Source organism: Myxine glutinosa, chromosome 6, assembly GCF_964187855.1.
Source record: "Myxine glutinosa chromosome 6, kmMyxGlut1.1, whole genome shotgun sequence".
In the NCBI taxonomy this organism is placed as follows: domain Eukaryota; kingdom Metazoa; phylum Chordata; class Myxini; order Myxiniformes; family Myxinidae; genus Myxine; species Myxine glutinosa.
This window is the reverse complement of record NC_136266.1, coordinates 180,658,646-180,679,139: the sequence shown is the minus strand read 5'-3', so window position 1 is coordinate 180,679,139 and position 20,494 is coordinate 180,658,646. Positions and strand designations below refer to the sequence as shown.

The 20,494-nt window shown below is 46.1% G+C and overlaps 1 protein-coding gene across 1 annotated transcript in view; it reads left to right on the top strand.

Annotated features, from left to right (window-relative positions):
* Window positions 1-491: 491 nt before the first annotated feature.
* The window catches only part of LOC137429512 (thrombospondin type-1 domain-containing protein 7A-like), a 665,061-nt gene continuing 645,058 nt past the window's right edge, over window positions 492-20,494 (top strand). Inside the window, exons 1-2 of the mRNA XM_068119458.2 lie at window positions 492-534; window positions 1,303-1,428. Of these exons, the coding sequence (XP_067975559.2) occupies window positions 492-534; window positions 1,303-1,428 (169 nt within the window). The remainder of the gene's footprint in view (window positions 535-1,302; window positions 1,429-20,494) is intronic.

The following is a 20,494-nucleotide window of genomic DNA, read 5'->3' as shown; positions in this document are numbered from 1 at the left end:
TAAGTTGTGTTATATAGCCATACTTGTATAAAAACCCATCAAAATGACAGGTTGGAGCAGTTTATTCGATGGTACAGCCGCATGAACGTGCCAAAGTCTGAAGCCTTGGCCTAGTGTCAGGTTTGCGCATATCTTCTTTATTTATTAGACATCATACAGATGTAAATGAACAATCGTTTTACTCTGCGTGAGTTTCACATCACTTCCAGTGAATTTCCCCTCTCTGTGCTTTGTATTTCTTGTTATTTAAAAAAACTCTTATGTACACCGCCCTTGTGGCCCTGTTTGCAAGCCACCATCTACACTTCCAAATCTAAAAGACATAACTACTCTTTTATGGAAAATGTTTCTTGAGTTTGTTTTATCATAAAAAATATACCGTAGTGAACACACATTCGTGTTGAAAGATTGGCCTTTAAATCCGACTCAAATTGTCTTTATGAAGGGGGACAGTCATCTGTATAAAGACACACACTGACACTGTGTTTTATATGGTTCATGTGTGTGATGCACTCAAATCATATGTGCGCTGTTGTAATGGAATATGTACACCCTGAGTCTAAATTATAATCACTGCAGACACCTGCCTCTTTGCTATAGACATACATAACATGAGGGAAAAGCAAAAATACTATTTTTCTCGTTATCAATTTTCTTGCTATGAATAAAAGGCTTATTCGAGTTCGGAACACGTACAGTCGTACATGGCATGAAAACAAATCTTGAAAGATAATTCTCATTGAGTGGGGACAAAGTCCAATTGTTACCTTCGCAAAAGCGGAAGGTTATGTTTTGATCGCTGTGTATTTATTTGTATGTCTGTGTGTGTGTGTGTGTGTATGTTATTCGCATAACTCAAAAAGTATTCAACCGAATTGCATGAAATTTGGTGGGATGATTGGTTATTATACGGGACACATTTGATTAGATTTTGGGAGCAATCGGGTCAAAGGTCAAGGTCAAGGTCACGAAAAGGTCAAAATCGTATTTTTACCATAGCGCGGTCAATTTTTATCCAATTGGCATGCAACTAATGCCAAAATGTTCAGAATTCAATGCCCGATCTTGTGATATACGACATGACCCAGTGAAGACATTACCCTTGTTAGCGGTTGGGGGTCAAAGGTCAGGGGGGTCACGACCTTGCAAAATGTGCGTTTTTTGTCATAACTCGGTCAATTCTTATCCGATTTGCATGAAATCAGCACCAAACTGTTCACTGTTCTGTTCCCTACACTCCCATGCCAAGTACAGAACAGTAGCTGCGGCGAAGGTATGCGCTCTACCGAGTGCCCGTTCTAGTTTGCTTTTGTTATACCTGCTGGGAAACTGAGTGTCTGCCAGTGATGGTGAAACTTTTGATGATAGAAGGCCGCATTCCAGTGGATTGGGAACTGAGTACCCTCGTCCCTCTATACAAGGAGAAAGGTGAACCTCTGGAGTGTGGCTCGTATCGAGCGATAAAGTTATTGGAGCATGGAATGAAGGTATTGGAAAGGGTGTTGGAGAGGAGGATAAGGAAGAAGGTGAAGATCGACGAAATGCAGTTTGGATTTATGGCAGGAAGAGGAACGACAACCGCGCTCTTTATTGTGAGGCAGTTGCAGGAGAAGTACATGGAGAAGAGGAAGAAGTTGTTTCTTGGGTTTGTTGATCTGGAGAAAGCATTCGATGGGGTTCCACGTGAAGTAGTAACATGGGCATTGAGGAACTTAGGAGTGGAGGAATGGTTGATCAGAGTAGTGATGGTAATGTACGAGAGAGCACACACAGCTGTAAGGACGAAGGACGGGAACAGTGGTGAGTTTGAGGTGAAGGTGGGAGTGCATCAGGGGTCGGTACTCTGTCCACTACTATTTGTAGCTGTGATGGAGGTGCTGGCTCGGAACGTAAAGGAGGGTTTACCGTGGGAGTTGTTGTATGCAGATGATCTGGTGTTGATTGCAGAAAGTATGGATGGACTGAAGGAGAAGATGAACAAGTGGAAGGAATGTATGGAGACAAAATGTCTGAAGGTGAATATCGGAAAGACGAAGGTGATGGCAAGTGGTAAAGCATGTGGTGAGGTGGATAGAACTGGGAAGTGGCTATGTGCTGTATGCAGGAAGGGTGTCGGAGTGAACTCCATTCAATGTACAATGTGTGCTGAGTGGGTTCATCAAAAATGTAGTGGTTTCAGAGGGTCATTAACCAGTGTGGCAGCTACATTCAAGTGTAAGGTGTGCACAGAGGGAGCTGCAGATGGAGGAAATGTTGAGTTGGATCTTGGAGACGGTGTGAAGCTGGAAGGTATGAAAACATTTTGTTACCTTGGAGACATGCTGAATGGAGAAGGTGGATCAGACTCAGCAACGGTTGCTAGAGTGAGATCTGCATTGAAGAAGTTTCGGGAACTGAGTGGCGTGCTGATGATGAGGGGAGTGTCGTTGAAGCTGAAGGGAAAGGTGTATGCTGCATGTGTGAGAAGTGTTATGATTTATGGGAGCGAGACATGGGTAATGAACATAGAGCAGCAACGAAGGCTGGAAAGGGTGGAAATGCGAATGGTTCGGTGGATGTGTGGAGTATCGTTGAGAGAGAGGAAGACAAATGATGAATTGCGAAAGATGATTGGAATAGAGCCTGTGATTGATGCTGTGAAGAGGAACAGTTTGAGATGGTTTGGTCATGTGTTGAGGAAGGATGAAAGTGACTGGTTGAGAAGAGTGATGGAAATGAATGTAGAAGGAAGTAGAGGACGGGGAAGACCGAGAAAGACTTGGCTAAATATGGTGGAAGAAGAAATGCGGGCAAGGGGGTTAACAAGGGGAGATGCAGAAAATAGGGCAAAATGGAGAAGATTGTCCTGGGGACTGCAAGGCTAACCCCCACTCTTGCAGGGAAAATGGCCTTTTAAAATGCCTGTTGTTGTTGTTGTTGTTGTTGTTGTTGTTGTTGTTGTTGTTGTTGTTGTTGTTGTTGTTGTATGGCAGGTAATGCCCTAATTTACATGATTTTCCTTTACAACTTGTGTACACTGTCAATGCAATGCTCATTGAAGCCAAGAAACTCCAAATATTATGGGAAAAAAAACAACCCAGAACAGTTAGTTGAGTGTAAAAAGTAAAAAGTTTGAATTGAATAATAAGTGAAAACATTGAAATAAAAGGGGTTATCTGTTAATTGTTTGCCTTAGAATACTTGCATTACGATGCTGAGACGCCAGACAATTAAATAACTAATCTAGTTCACTAGAAGTTCAAGATTAGATTATCGAGAGAGTAACATAGTTCACATCTTTCTTCATCTGATCCATTAGGCTCCTTGATAAGGAAACAATTGAGCATCGCTTATAAAATGATACATAACCTAGGGAAATTGAAATCAGCTTGATACGCCATCCAGACATATTAGGGATGGGATATTTCGTGTGACATCACATTTAATTTATGTTTCGTGTGACATCACATTGATTGTATGAATCTTCTATGCTTTCCCCTGACAATGCCGCCATGCAATATCTGTAATGCATTGGTGGAGCTTGTACTATTCAACCTGTGTTACCTTTGAGAGAGATGGACGGTAATCAGCTTATATTATCTTAACCAACTATTACATCACATTGGAGCTACATTCAGTGTAGTTGTGCCTTTTTGCTTGTTTATTTTCGTTTTTTGCCAAACAATACCACTTCAAAGGATGGCTGAAAAGGAAAGGGCCAGACTCACTTAATTCAACTCACATTTTTTTCAAAAGATGGATGGGGTGGGTGAAGGTAGAAAGAGTCAAAAGCAAATATAATCAGTTATTCCATTGTCAAATTTTGGAATTACTATATCTGATCATTATCAAATTTCACACTTTGTATCCAACTCGGAAGACTAACCATCCCAAGTGACAGGAAAAGCTCGCAAAAGTATCCATCCCCCTCCTCTCTCTCTCTCCATCCCCTTCTCCCTCTGCCCCCCCCTCTCTCACTCTCTCTCTCTCTCCCCCAATCCCCTGTCCCTTCCCCACTCCGCTCTTTCCAACACTTTCCTCTCCACCACTTCTCTCCCCACTCCCTTCCCTGTCTCCCCCACTTCTCTCCCTTCCCCACTCTCTGTCTCTCTCTCTCTCGCGGTCTCTCTCTCTCTCTCTCTCTCTCTCTCGCTCTCTCTCTCTCCCCATTCCCCTGTCTCTCCACTACTCACATCTCTTTTACTCCTCTCCCCACTCTCTGCAAGTCCGTGTCTATCCATTTTCAAAGGTTTTAATTTCCTTTTTAGTTTTTTTTTGCTTTCACTATTCATTTGGTACTTTTATTTGATATCTGATGTACCATACTCATTACTGAGCGTCTGTGCCACCAAAGCAGCTTCCTGAGCAATGGTTATACTGGGTGGTTTGCCATTGCCTTCTCGGCAGTAGTTCGGGTAGGAATTTGTAATTTGTTCAGGGTGCCGGAGATAGCTCACCCACTCTTCGTGAAGGACAACGTGGGGATCCTTAATGTCCACCAACTAATGTCGAAAGATGGGACGCCCAATTTTACATCGGAGGTACGGCACACATTGATGTTTATCCAGACTGTGAAATACCAGGATGATAGTTTATAGCTGAGTCAGGATTCAAACCCAGGCTAGAGAGCTTAGAGGAGAGTGTGCGTACCTCGAGGGCATCCTGTTTTCCCAGGTTGTCCATGAACACCCTGTTAATAATCAAACTATGATTCCTTGTTGTAGCGGTATGTATTATATGTTAAAATGCATAATAAAAGTAGAATCCGAATCCAAAAAGATCACGACTGATATCTCTGGACGGTGCAAAATAAAATCAGAATACAATAATTACCTTTAAAAGAGGAAAAAAAATGAATTTTGGAGCCATTTTACCAAACATCCCGCAGAGCCTATTAATTATTTTTAAATCATCGATTTTTCCTAATTTTTCTCCGATTTCACTCGAGATTTCAACATAATTACTGAGGCCATGAGCTCCGATCGTGAAATATGGAATCAGATTTTGAATATCAGCTTTTAAGAAGCCTGTATGATACATTATTCAAAGTTTCCAGGAGACGATCACATTACACCTAGCCTCACACCATCCAATCAGCATAACCACGAACGGATGAAAAGACAGCCATCTCTGATATATACGTATACATATATACATACGTAGTGTGTTCAAAAAGTATCCGACCTTTATTTTTCGTGTGTAAAAAAAAAGAAGCTAGGGAGGTGTTGATTGGTGTACGTATGTAGGCGATCCTAATGCGCATGTGTGAATTTTTTCCCACCTGCAGAAGCTGTCATTCGACGGCAGACCGCCGATGAGTGAGGACATGTAAGCGAGCGCCGTCGGATTTTCGTTTTTGACAAAATGACGGAAAAACTTGAACAACGCTACTGCATCAAATTTTGTGTAAAGCTTGGCGATTCCCAAGTGGAAACGATCCGCAAGATTCAACACCGTTCATTCCATTATGAAGGAGGATTTGGGCTTCAGGAGAATCTCAGCGAAGTTCGTACCAAAGCTGCTAACGATTGAGCAGAAGCAACTCCGTTTGGAGATCGCACAGGACATGCTGGAGACTGTGAACAGCGATCCCAGCTTCCTCAACACAGTGATCACTGGCGATGAGTCCTGGGTTTATGGGTACGACCCAGAAACCAAGTTGCAGTTTTGATGCAAGTTTGATGAAACACAAAATTTGATGCAGTAGCGTTGTTCAGGTTTTTCCGTCATTTTGTCAAAAACGAAAATCCGACGGTGCTCGCTTACATGTCCTCACTCATCGGCGGTCTGCCGTCGAATGACAGCTTCTGCAGGTGGGAAAAAATTCACGCGTGTGCATTAGGATCGCCTACATACGTGCACCAATCAACGCCTCCCTAGCTTCTTTTTTTTTACGCACGAAAAATAAAGGTCGGATACTTTTTGAACACAGTAGTATATATACATACATACACACGACATGACCAAAAGTATGTGGACACCCGAACATCACACCTGTATGTGTTCGTCGAACATCTCATTCCAAAATCATGGGCATTAATATGGAGTTGGTCCCCCCTTTGCTGCTATAACAGCCTCCAATGTTCTGGGAAGGCTTTCCACAAGACGTTGGAGCATTGCTGTGGGGATTTGCTTCCATTCAGCCACAAGAGCATTAGTGAGGTTGGGCACTGATGTTGGGTGATTAGGCCTGGCTCGCAGTAGGCGTTCCATTTAAATCCAAAGGTGTTCGATGGGGTTGAGGTCAGGGCTCTGTGCAGGCCAGTCAAGTTCTTCCACACCGATCTCGACAAATCATGTATGTATGGATCTCGCTATGTGCACGGGGGCATTGTCATGCTGAAACAGGTAGGGCCTTCCCCAAACTGTTGCCACAAAGTTGGAAGCACACAATCGTCTGGAATGTCATTGTATGCTGTAGCTGTAGCATCCTGCCAAATCCAGATTAGTCCATCGGACGGCCAGATGGTGAAGAGTGATTCATTACTCCAGAGAACGCATTTCCACTGCTCCAGAGTCCAATGTAGGTGAGCTTTACACCACTCCAGCCGATACTTGGCATTGTGCATGGTGATGTTAGGCTTGTTTGCTGCTGCTCGGCCATGGAAACCAATACTTTGAAGCTCCCGACGAACAGTTGTTGTGCTGACGTTGCTTCCAGACGAAGTTTGGAACTCGTTAGTGAGTGTTGCAACCGAGGACAGATGATTTTTATGCGCTATGTGCTTCAGCACTCTGCGGCCCCTTTCTGTGAGCTTGTTTGGCCTACCACTTCACGGCTGAGCTGCTGTTGTTCCTCGACGTTACCACTTCACAGTAACAGCACTTACAGTCAAAGTTAATGTTCCTGACTGCAAAGCTCCTAATTGTCGAAGAGCAGGGCAGAGACAATGTGTCAGCATGGCAGGCTACACTTGTTGCTAACAGGTTGTGCAGCAATTGCTGGGGTGAGACTCAATCTGTGCCTTGCTTCCCTGTCAAGTTAGGGGGTTCAACCTGTGTATATTAATGGCTTAGATTGGTCCCAAATAAACACTTTGCAGTATGTTGTACTGATGAGGGAAAAATAAGCCCTCGTCGGAATGGCATGGTGTTGAAGTCATGGGGACTCACTCCTATGGAGGAGGGGTCCAATTGTATGACCATGCATTCTGGCCCTTTGGGGTCAGGATGCATGTTTGAATGAACATGTACTTCAGCCTTGGGGTTGAGGTGCATGTGTAATGTTATTGGGACAGCCTTGATAGACGTTGTGCCTTGGCCATGGGGTCAAGGTGCACGTCCAAGGCTGTTTAAATGTTTGATTTTTTTTCAAAACCTTTTTCATTATAAAAAAGGCAGGCCTCATAAGGCCAAAATGAGGGTGAAATCTAGATCAACATCTTTGCCTTTGGCTATTTGTGACCATAGAGCTGTAATCTCAGTCTGCAAAGACTTGAGTACCACACGGATGCCTCCTAGTTTGGAGGTGATGTGTTGGTATAATTTATGTGCATGACATCAGTGTCATGTCATAGGGTTAGTGTGCTTCCTTAGTCAAATATAAATACAATATATATCTATATATATATATATCTATATATATATATATATATATATATATATATATATATGTATATATATATATATCTATATATATATATATATATATATATAACTGTAAGAAATAGTAGAAACTCCAAAGTACGAGCAGGGCGTCTCATTTGTATTGAATAAATAATCGTTAGATTAAATAAGACGCGGACGTAGCTTCAGGACGTCGATCTTTAATTGTCGACAAAGCACCCTAACTGTAACGCAAACGGTCACTTCCGTTGAACTTGGGGCTGACTCAGAAGAAGACCTTTGTTGGTCGAAAGCTTGTCGACAATTAAAGATCGACGTCCTGAAGCTACGTCCGCGTCTTATTTAATCTAACGATTATATATATATATATATATATATATATATATATATATATATATATATATATATATATATATATATATATATATATATATATATACACATATACATACACACGTAGAGCTTTTGTTGGTCGTGAGTGTGTTGCAACCAAGAACAGACGATTTTTATGTGCTATGCGTTTCAGCACTCGGCAGTCCCGTCCTGTGAGCTTGTGTGGCCTACCACTTTTCGGCTGAGCTGTTGTTGCTCCTAGACGTTTCCACTTCACAATAACAGCATTTACAGTTCTAGCAGGGCAGGATTTTGACGAAGTGACTTGTTGGAAAGGTGGCATCCTATGACGGTGCCACATTGAAAGTCACTGAGCTCTTCAGTATATATATTGAAGACGGCTGACCCATCATTCTTTCAGATATATCTATCGATATATATATCTATCTATCTATCTATATATATATATATATATATATATATATATATATATATATATATATATATATATATATATATATATCTATATCTATATATATATATATATATATATATATATATATATATATATATATATATATATATATATATATATCTATATATATATATATATATATATATATATATATATATATATATATATATACAGTGGAACCTTGACTTACGAGTGCCCCAACTTACGAGTTTTTCGAGATACGAGCCGTCGCTCGGGCGGTTTATTGCTTTGAGATGCGAGCCGAGATCCGAGTTACGAGCTTTCGCCACCCGGTCACGTGGTTATCTTGCCGTGCACGTACAGTACGTATCTCTGTCGTATAGCGCTGCATTTTTTTTTTCGCATTTTGGTTATTTCGAGTTCACGCCGCCAGGTGGGTTCTGGTCACGTGGTTATCTTGCTGTGCACGTACAGTACGTATCTCTGTCGTATAGCGCTGCATTTTTTTTTTCGCATTTTGGTTATTTCGAGTTCACGCCGCCAGGTGGGTTCTGGTCACGTGGTTATCTTGCCGTGCACGTACAGTACGTATCTCTGTCGTATCGCGCTGCATTTTTTTTTTCGCATTTTGGTTATTTCGAGTTCACGCCGCCAGGTGGGTTCTGGTCACGTGGTTATCTTGCCGTGCACGTACAGTACGTATCTCTGTCGTATAGCGCTGCATTTTTTTTTTCGCATTTTGGTTATTTCGAGTTCACGCCACCAGGTGGGTTCTGGTCACGTGGTTATCTTGCCGTGCAAGTACAGTACGTATCTCTGTCGTACAGCGCTGCATTTTTTTTTTCGCATTTTGGTTATTTCGGAAAATTTCTTAGTTTTAACCATGGGGCCTAAGAAAGTGAGTGGCAAGTGCAGTGCTGAGAAGAAGAAGAGGATGATGTGCTTGGATATAAAACACGCAATCGTCGAAAAACATGAGCGAGGTGTCGGGGAGGACGTCTATAACAGCAGAGGAGAAGAGCATGCCAGGCCACAACTTGTTCAGAGTGCCGGCGATAGCTCGCCTTCTCTTTGTGGAAAACACGGTGAGATCCTTAACATCCAACAACTAATGGGACGCAAACGGGGCGCCCAGTTTAGCGGTACACACATTGATGAATCACCCTGCCTGTGATTCACCCATGACAGGTTATAGCTGGGTCGGGATTCAAACCCAGGCTGGACAGTTTAGACTTTAGAGTCAAGTGTGCGTACCTCCAGTCCAGGCCATCCTGCCAACTTGTATGCTGCATACAGGTGAAATATAAAGCGCGAGATATTTTTATATATACTGTATATTTAAAAAAAAATTGGTGTGGTTTTTGGCGGGCTGGAACGGATTAATAGCATTTCAATGCATTTCAATGGGGAAATTTGATTTGAGATACGAGCAATTTGAGTTACGAGCTCGGTCACGGAACGAATTAAACTCGTAAGTCAAGGTTCCACTGTATATATATATATATTGTTACAGACGCGGCTTTAGATGTTATATTGACCGAGCGGTGGTGTATTTAACCGCGTCCGAACAGTTACTCCCCGATTAGAGCCCGATTCCACCCGACGTTGACCAGATCGCCCCACAGATATTCAATCGGGAAACCTCCAAAGCGACCGAAAGAGAATGAAAAAGAAGAAGAAGAAGAATACGGAGGAAGAACAGATTTATTATATACACACAAGCAATGGATGGAAGAAGCAGTAACACAGCGAATCGTTAACTTACACTATTCATTTTTACTTAGCCCCAAGACAACGAGCAGGACAGGACGTTCACACTTACACAGGGGATAATGCAGGCAGGTAGGGCTTGAGGTGGATTGCTTGATAGGGAGGCAAAGTCGGGAGGCCGCAGCTCGCAATTCCTCGCGGTTTTGGCGGGAAACCCTCCGTCGTGTATCCGCTGCGGTAGACGTCACGCGCTGGTTCGGCACACCTGCTCCTCTTCTTGAGGTGGAGCCGTCTCCCTCCTTTCAGCGCGTCTCTCCAAAGCTGGTTTCCTTGCCGAGTACCTTTCCTCTTTGGCTTGGAGCGTTTCGCATCTCACCGCCTCTTGGTGCAGTCTCTTTGCTCATCTCCCAAGGCCTCTCTCAAGTCATCTCCCAAGTCCTCTCATAAAGCAGTCCCTTACAGTCGCTTTTATCACCTCGGGCGGAATTAAGCCGCCGGCTCCGAGGGTACGCCTACCGGGTCGCTCACCGCGGTGCTGATTGGCTGTTAGGGCCGGTTCACTCCTTCCCTCTTATGACGAGGTGGAGACACGCCTTTCTTCTCCGACTCAAAGCACATGGGCAATGGCGGTTGAAGAAAACCGCCCAAAATGCGGAAGGCAAATGGAAGGGAGGTTTTGGGGAAATTGGAAGGGCCTACGCTTATTTTGTTTGATACAATGCAAAGTCAATCTAGTGGGAAACACATATTTAGCCTACATGGAATAAGGAAATACACTATTTAAAAGATATATCGTGACCTGCGTGTAAGTTTCATGGAATTAACTAGGATGGCTGCGACCATTATTTACATTACGAGGATGTTACCATACTTTTGTAACGTTCACATTGTAACGTTTCCAAATTCGTTACACTGCACCCTCCTTTCTTCAGGACCGTTCTCGGGCCTATTAAACTTTAACTTAGTGTGACACGTAGGTGTAATTCCCTCTACAATTAACCTGACCCTGAGTGTGACAATCTTAAAACACAAATAAGTATGTCCCCCTATTGCATTGCACCCTGTCTAACAGACTCAAGCCCACAGCTAACCGAATTACGGAATTATTCTCAAACTATACATTTACGGTGGGGAGCATTATTTACAATGACGTGATTTCTTATTTACAACGCAACCCAGGACCTGTGTTTTTTTTTTTTTTTTTTTTTTTTTAGGGAACAAGAGAAAGAAATTCCTGTTGGGAGGGAGGAGACAGCACGCATTGCATCGATGCACCAGTACCAATACCACCAAAGCACCCAAAAGCACCAAACACCACAAAGCACCAAAAGCACCACAAAGCACCAAAAGCACCACTCGGTGCGCAGTCACCATGGTTCATAATAAACACAACAAAACAACTGGTGGTGGTCTTCTCTTTCTCTGCTGGGCCGATGTTCTTCCCGACGTCTTCTGGCTTCATGCGGCCTATTTGGACATAATAAAAAGCACAACTTGTGTTCGTTTTTATTTAGGGCCTCAGGGGCCAACTAAGGGTGGTCCACCTGTTTGGCATAGGTGCCACCTTACCGAGGTCCGCAAGCAAGATTCCCTGGCCACTATGGCCGGTCTCCAACAGAGGTGCCCTGCCCCAGAACCTGGGGTCCATCAAGTGGTACTTGGCCGCAGAACAGCGGTCCATAAAGTGGTACATCAACGCAATGCATGCTGGTTCTGGGAATCTCGGGCGCACAATGGCCACCTCACGCACGCTCCCATCGGCACCCAATGGCGCACAGGTCATGTGGGAGACAAAAGAAAGACAATTGAGCGAGGGGTAAGGTCACAAGGGTACACGTCAATAAGGCAATGCAAGGTGAAATGCGTACGGAGGGCGAAGTGAGAAAGCTCGTCCCTACCGTACGTCACCCCCCGGGTCACCTACCCTACCCTTGCCCTTGCCCTTACCCCATATGTACAAAATCTACACATTACAAATTCGTCACTACTGTCACGTCTTCCCCATATTTCCCCTATACCAAATTCGTCACCACAATCCCTCTACTTCAAAATTTGCCATCACCAATTCATTATCAATCCTCATAAGGAGGGAGAGATGGAATTACGCACAATGTCACACCCACGTCATGATGCGTCTCACAATCCAAACATTTGCATCATAAAAAATAATCAAAACATGGCATGGTGTGGAGTACCTGTCACCTCAGGTGAGTGGATGCAGATGGTGCGAGGAGATCCTTCATCCTAACTATCCTCTAAATGACTTTAACACACTTTACACTACCCGGGGTCTCTCCCTGCCAGTCCATTGGCCAACTTACACTATGGGTTCTAAAAACCAATTCCCATTGACCAAACTGTGGTGCCTCTCAATTTGGGGTCTCACTCCCCCGATTCATCTCCCGGTGCTCTCGCACAATTTCTGGGCTGCGACGTCTAGCTCTCCCAACAGGTCTACCCACCTGCACACCTCCACCACTGTAGTTGCCACCCGAGCTTACCTAGCTCCTCACCCTAACCTAACTAACTGGGGACAGCCCCTCTCCTGGCTCTGTCACCCCATGGTGCCCTCTGGCACTGGGCTACCCGGGTCCGTCCTCCGGATCCTCGGGCCCCATCCACAACAACTACTACCGGCTCCCAGAGCCCACCTGCGGCCTCACCTGGCCGACATCCTTACAGTGGTGGAGCGCCCAAACAACTACACACACTAACAGGCTACACGCCCAGCCATTTCCACAACACTAGTGCACCCATCCAAATACCATTCTGCCACCCGCACCACAGATGCCAATATCCAACCACAATTTACCTGTACCCTCTACCTAACACTTACACTACCCGCCCCGGGTATCCGTGATGGGGGTCCACTCTTCCCCCATTCACACCTTCGCACCATCCACTCCACTCCACAATTTCCACCATTCTCACTCCACGACCATCCATTCCAATACTCCAGATATTCCACACTACCATTTATTCCACACAGCCACATACACCTGTTGTTGCACACCTGTGCCCTCACACCTGGTGCCACCTGCACCCTCCTTTCTTCCTGGACCATTTGGGTCAACACAACACGCAATCACCACTACTCCCTCATACACTGCTCCACACACCTGTTCAGTTGCACACCTGTGCAATCACACCTGTTCCATTCTCACCTGTTCAATCCTCACACACACGGCAGCATCTCAGCTAACTACTCCCCTCTGAAACTTGCGCTTCCCAGTCGTCCCTTTAAACTATTGCGCTCCCACGTCATTATAATCCACACTAATCTACCTGCGTCCCCACTACAGGTATCAGTCACTAACTAACCTTAACGTTACCTAATGTCATCTTCGCTAGATCCCTACAATTATCCAAGCCCTCCCTGGCTCGGTTGTCATAGCCACCCCATAAACTATTGCGCATTTGCCCCCACCTGTGAGGGATGGTGGATTTGCCATCCCTCCACATCGGGGGTCTCTCACTATCAATTTTGTTCGTCCAGATTCCAACCAATTCAAAAATTTTCCATTTACTGCCAATTCTACTCACTTTTCTAAATTTCGTTTTAAATCACTATCACTATCACGATCACCATCATCACAGTCCGCTATATCCTAGCCTCGGTGCGTCATGACATCATTAAACTCGGCTTCGTAAAGCCGAGCAATGAATTCGGGTGGTTTGGTTGCCTGCAGGTTGAATCCGTCCGGCTTTCGGTTCAAGGGAGGTGGTTTGGTTGGACCGAGGCTCCACGCACCATCTCGGCGCGGCACCTTGCGGTCCCGGGCCCGATGGCTCAATCTCCCCCGGTCGGAACCCCGTCCCCACGAGGGGGCACCGTTCCGCCTCCTCCCACTCGCCCTTGAACCGGACCGGTCGCCTCGCCCGGCAAAGCCCGGATTCGACCGTGCGGGGCGGGGCCAAGCCCGAATCGGCAACGACGCTTCGAAGAGAAGCGACGCAGCATCGATCCGCGCCGGGCTCGCACCCAACCAAGCACCCCTCGCACCGAGTGCTCGCATCGGCTATCCGTCGCTCTAACCACTAAACCGGTTACCATCGGTGCTTTACTTGCATGCTTACAAGCATACGCTACCCCTTTCACCCTCACAAAACCTGGCGTTCCAACGCTGTCCGTACATTCCACCAACGCTCTCCCTGTTACACACCACACCTCTCGCGCACACTTTGGTCCACACCTCTCCTCCGTTACGTCCTCCGTAACACTCACCATGGGCGTGCACTCTTGCATCCACCCACTAACGCGCTCACATGGGCTCTCCCACACCCGCGCCATGACCAACTCAGGTGTGCTTCCTCGCACACGTTCCACCACCACCTTACTCTCCGTGTCACACTTCGTACACCCCGACGTGCATTCTCGCTCGCACTCGGTTTCACACTCGCGCTCCGATGTGCCCTCTCGCACCTGCGCCATCACCAACTCACTATTCGTGTCACACTCCGTACACCCCGACGTGCATTCTCGCTCGCACTCGGTTTCACACTCGCGCTCCGATGTGCCCTCTCGCACCTGCGCCATCACCAACTCACTATTCGTGTCACTCTCCGTACACCCCGACGTGCATTCTCGCTCGCACTCGGTTTCACACTCGCGCTCCGATGTGCCCTCTCGCACCTGCGCCATCACCAACTCACTATTCGTGTCACTCTCCGTACACCCCGACGTGCATTCTCGCTCGCACTCGGTTTCACACTCGCGCTCCGATGTGCCCTCTCGCACCTGCGCCACCACCAACTCACTATTCGTGTCACACTCCGTACACCCGACGTGCATTCTCGCTCGCACTCGGTTTCACTCCCACACTTTATAGCACACCCACTCGCCGACGCACACTTTTTTCTCCCACGCGTGCCATTTCCACTCACACGGGACCCTTCACCAACGCCCGGGTGCCATATCGATCCCAATCGCGCGACAATTCTTTTGTCGCCAAACATCCTCTTACAAAATCTCCCCGCACAATACACAACAGCACGACTCACCTGGGGGATCCTTTTCTCCACGCGAACCTGCAAACTTCCATTCGGGTTAAGCACAGCATCGTGATGTGAGCAGGGACTTTGTACATAATCCATTTCTCCCTGCAATTCCCGGGCTACCTCCGTCATCTCTTCAATTTTAATTCCCGCTACTGCTTTTTCTTTATTAACCTCGGCGACCGTTGGCTTTAATAAAACACCCTCCTCTACCTCAGCGGTCGCCGGCTTTTCCAAACCCCGTGTCGCGATTTCTACCCCCGTCATTGTACCCGTGCTTTCCTCCGCTTCGCTCAACCGGCGCTTCTCGACCCGCGTTACTTCCTTGTGCACCCCTGGGACCCTTTCGCCCACCATGCGATCCATGGTCTCCCCACATTTTTGCATGCGGTCACCCATTCTGTTGGTTATTGCTTCAATTTGGTTTCCCCATCGCTCATTGTTAGCCCTCCTTTCGTCCCTCATTACTCCCAATTGCTCTCTATTCTTCTCCATAAGGGCCTCCATTTTATTACTCAATTTCTCCCCGTTTATTCTCAGCATCTCGGCGAATTGCGCCATGAAGTCCCCCACATCAAAGCCTGCTGGTAGTGGTACGGTCACGGGCGCGGCAAAATTTGGTGCCGCTGTAACCACGTGCGCGAGAGCGCCATTTTGTGCACCTGATACCCCCTCAACCACACCTTCTTTACTCTCCTCCACCACTTTTCCCACTTCTTCCCTGGGGTCCTGGGTCGATTCTACCCCGTCTATCTCTCCCACCGACATCCGATCGCCTTGATTGTCCATGGCGCGATCTCAAAATTCGGGTTTTATAAAACAAAATAAATTTCGGCAGCTTGTAATTTTGAGCGCGTTAAGCGCGCTTCGGGTCCGATTTCGGGTCCGATATCACTCCTCGACACCAATTGTTACTCTAATAGTACAATTGGTGTTTCAAAATTTGGGCCTAACAAATTTAGTCCCAGGTCCGAATCCAACTCCTCGACACCAAATGTTACCGACGCGGCTTTAGATGTTATATTGACCGAGCGGTGGTGTATTTAACCGCGTCCGAACAGTTACTCCCCGATTAGAGCCCGATTCCACCCGACGTTGACCAGATCGCCCCACAGATATTCAATCGGGAAACCTCTAAAGCGACCGAAAGAGAATGAAAAAGAAGAAGAAGAAGAATACGGAGGAAGAACAGATTTATTATACACACACAAGCAATGGATGGAAGAAGCAGTAACACAGCGAATCGTTAACTTACACTATTCATTTTTACTTAGCCCCAAGACAACGAGCAGGACAGGACGTTCACACTTACACAGGGGATAATGCAGGCAGGTAGGGCTTGAGGTGGATTGCTTGATAGGGAGGCAAAGTCGGGAGGCCGCAGCTTGCAATTCCTCGCGGTTTTGGCGGGAAACCCTCCGTCGTGTATCCGCTGCGGTAGACGTCACGCGCTGGTTCGGCACACCTGCTCCTCTTCTTGAGGTGGAGCCGTCTCCCTCCTTTCAGCGCGTCTCTCCAAAGCTGGTTTCCTTGCCGAGTACCTTTCCTCTTTGGCTTGGAGCGTTTCGCATCTCACCGCCTCTTGGTGCAGTCTCTTTGCTCATCTCCCAAGGCCTCTCTCAAGTCATCTCCCAAGTCCTCTCATAAAGCAGTCCCTTACAGTCGCTTTTATCACCTCGGGCGGAATTAAGCCGCCGGCTCCGAGGGTACGCCTACCGGGTCGCTCACCGCGGTGCTGATTGGCTGTTAGGGCCGGTTCACTCCTTCCCTCTTATGACGAGGTGGAGACACGCCTTTCTTCTCCGACTCAAAGCACATGGGCAATGGCGGTTGAAGAAAACCGCCCAAAATGCGGAAGGCAAATGGAAGGGAGGTTTTGGGGAAATTGGAAGGGCCTACGCTTATTTTGTTTGATACAATGCAAAGTCAATCTAGTGGGAAACACATATTTAGCCTACATGGAATAAGGAAATACACTATTTAAAAGATATATCGTGACCTGCGTGTAAGTTTCATGGAATTAACTAGGATGGCTGCGACCATTATTTACATTACGAGGATGTTACCATACTTTTGTAACGTTCACATTGTAACGTTTCCAAATTCGTTACAATATATATATATATATATATATATCTATATATCTATATATATATATATATATATATATATATATATATATATATATATATATATATATATATCTGGAACTACAGACTTGGCATTTAATATGGAATTTTTTTTTGTGGGGGTGAACTTACTTTTCAAGATGACTTAGAACCAAAAGTTCATTGGAATTATGTTGAAATTATTCTAGATTTTGTTAATGTGACCTTTAAAAGAAACAAAAACCACATTTGACATTTCGAAGCAAATAAATTGATCCTTTAAAGTGATGTAAACTGATATCGAACTCAATTCACGGACAGTACTGTGTTAAACTTCTGTGCGTTTTCCAGAAGTATCTCTTTATTTTGCACATTAGCCAAAATTTTTTTTTAACAAAAACAATAGTTAAATTACGACTGGGATTACGGACAGTAAAATTACAGTTCAGTACTTCGTGTAACCCCCACGAGCATTCAGGAGAGCACGTACACGTTGAGGCATGCTGTTCACGAGATTTGCCAAGGTTTGGACAGGAATTGCTTGCCATGCAGTTACAATAGCCTGCTGCAATTCACGCACAGAGGCAGGCTGCTGGTCCAAGTTGTCGATTTGACGCGTTAATTCTGCCCACAAGTTCTCTATCGGATTCATATCTGGGGACATGGCAGGCCACTCCATATGCTCTACACCACGGTCAGCAAGAAAGTGTTGGATCATGCGAGCACGATGAGGCCGTCCATTGTCATCTTGGAAGACAAAGTTTCCTCGAAAGGCTGCACGAACAAATGGAAGCTAGGTTTCTTCCAGAATGGCCCTGTGCTTGAACTGGTTCAGGTTTCCATTCAGAACAACCAGGTCAGTTTTTCCCCCTGCATGAAAAGCAGCCCAAACGGTCACCCCACCACCTCCGGCTTGGACTTTTGGCACTATACAATCTTCGTTGTCGGCTTCATGCACTTGTCTGCACACTCGGACGCAGCCCTATTGACGATAGACCAGAAATCTAGACTTGTCACTGAAGATCACGTGATTCCAGTGTCCTGGCTGCCATTGACGGTGCTCTCTGGCCCACTGCAATCGGCGCTGGCGGTGTTGTCTGGTCAGACGTGGCTTTCTCAGGGGACGCCTGGCACGATAGCCTGCTTGAACCAGTCGTTGGTTGACTAGCCTTGTGGATACAGGCACATTTGTCAGTTGCTGCCACTCAGCCCTAAGCCGATTAGCTGACTTGGTACGGCCATTGCAGACTAACCGGTGCAGCTGGCGAGCATCCCTCCTTGTGGTTCTGCGGGGACGTCCTGACCTCGGTATTGGAGTAGGGACACCCCTCTGGGCATTTCATTTCAGGATCTTTGACACCTGACCTTGAGTGATGCCATACTGCCGAGCAATAGTACGCTGTTTCATGCCGGAATTTCGTAAAGCCACCACTAAATGACAAACAGCATTGTCGAGTTGACGGACCATCTCCAGGGGAAGCGGCAATAACTTTTGTTGATGTGCAGCAGTTGTTTTCCACTAATACAGAACGCAACAACCCTTATATACCCGATTGTGAAGCCAATCGTCAAATGTACCTGTCCTTACATTTTGTCACGCCACCTGTGATATAATCCTGTTATTGACTTCTTGCTGCGACAGACAATCAGTGACCTGGTTCTTTTAACAAAGAAATCACCGAAGTGTAAAAGAAACTCACCAGATTGATATACCGAGTTCAGAAAGTAAACCCAAGTCAAGCAAAAAAAAAAATTCCATATTAAATGCCAAGTCTGTAATTCCAGTACATTGCCAGAAGACAGATTCAGTGCTACCTAAGGTGCAGCCTGACAGCAAGGATTACATTGGGTGGTTTGCCATTGCCATCCCAGTGCTAGTCAGAGCAGGAATTTGGAAATTGTCCAGTGTACCGGAGATAGCTCGCCTCCATTTCCCGAAAGATAAAGTCGGATCTTTAATGACCACCAACTAATGCTGGTCGGTGGAACGCCTAGTTTAACTTCCATCTGATGCACGGCACAAACATTGATGCCTCATAGCACATGCAAAACAACAGCTCAGCTCAGTTAGACAGCTCAGAGGTGAGTTTGTGTACTTCTTTTTTTTTTTTTTTTTTTTTTTGTATACAAGATCGAAGCTCGTGAAAGAGCGAACATTTATCACACAGAAAGACAAACCGACAAACCGACACATAACCTACAAACCGACACATAAAACAAATAACATCGGGAGCGGTAGACAAGATGGGGAGAGAGGGGGAAGGACACAAACACAACATTTGAGAGCAGGAACCGAGAGACATGGAGACATCGAGAGATCTGTGGCAGGGAGAGGGCTTTGGGGGGAGGCATGGGAAAGGGGGTGGGAGAGGCATAAAACATATGGACACTGCCAGGACTACCAGGAAAGAAGATGGAATTACAAACAAGGTGGATCTGGGGTGAATTAGTGGGGGTAGAAAAGATCAAGGTTTTGGATGGGGGAAGATAAGAGATGGTGGTGAACAGCTGTTTTAAAGACCTGGAGGGAGGAGTGGGATTGAAGGGAGTGTGGGAGTTTGTTCCAGAGGCGGGAGAAAAGAGGAATGAAGGAGTGAAGGTGAGCAGAGAGCCGAGATTTCGGCAGTTCAACCATCAGATGCTTGCTGGCAGATCTTGTGCGACCTGTAGGAATATTTGGGGGACAGAGCACAGAGAGAGCTGGGGGAGCAAGGCCGGAGAGGAGTCGGTAGAAGACAGAAAGACCACCTCCCTGCCTGCGGTGAGTGAGTGAAAGGCCCTCAGAGATAGCTTCATCATGGGAGATTCCAATGATTCTGAAAGCTTTGGTTTCAACAGCGTGAAGCCGAGCTAGGTGTGAGGCAGGAGCACCAGCCCATAGGGGAGAACAGTATTCCATTGAGCTGCGGATGAAAGCCTTGTATGTGGTGAGGAGCTCAGGTCTGCCTAGGAAGGACTTCGCACGACGGAGGATGCCCAGTCGGCGACTGGCTTTGCAGGCCAGCTTGGAAATGTGGTTTTCCCAAGAAAGATCATGGCAGATAGTGAGACCCAAAAGCTTGAGCGACAGAACTTCTTGGAGAGGATTGTTGAGAAAGTAGATGGGAGGGTTGTCCAGTCGATCTTTTCGGAGAGACATAGTAAGAGTGTGAGATTTGTCAGGATTGAAAGACGTGTTCCACTTGTTTGACCAGTCTGTGATTTTGTCCAGGTCTTCAGAGAGTGAGGAGGCTGCAGACTGCCGATCTGAGGGAAGAGGAATGGAGCGGCAGAGAGTGGAGTCATCAGCAAAGAGATAGAGAGGATTTTCCAGAGAGTCGGAGAGATCATTGATAAAGACCAGAAAAAGCACAGGGCCCACCACACT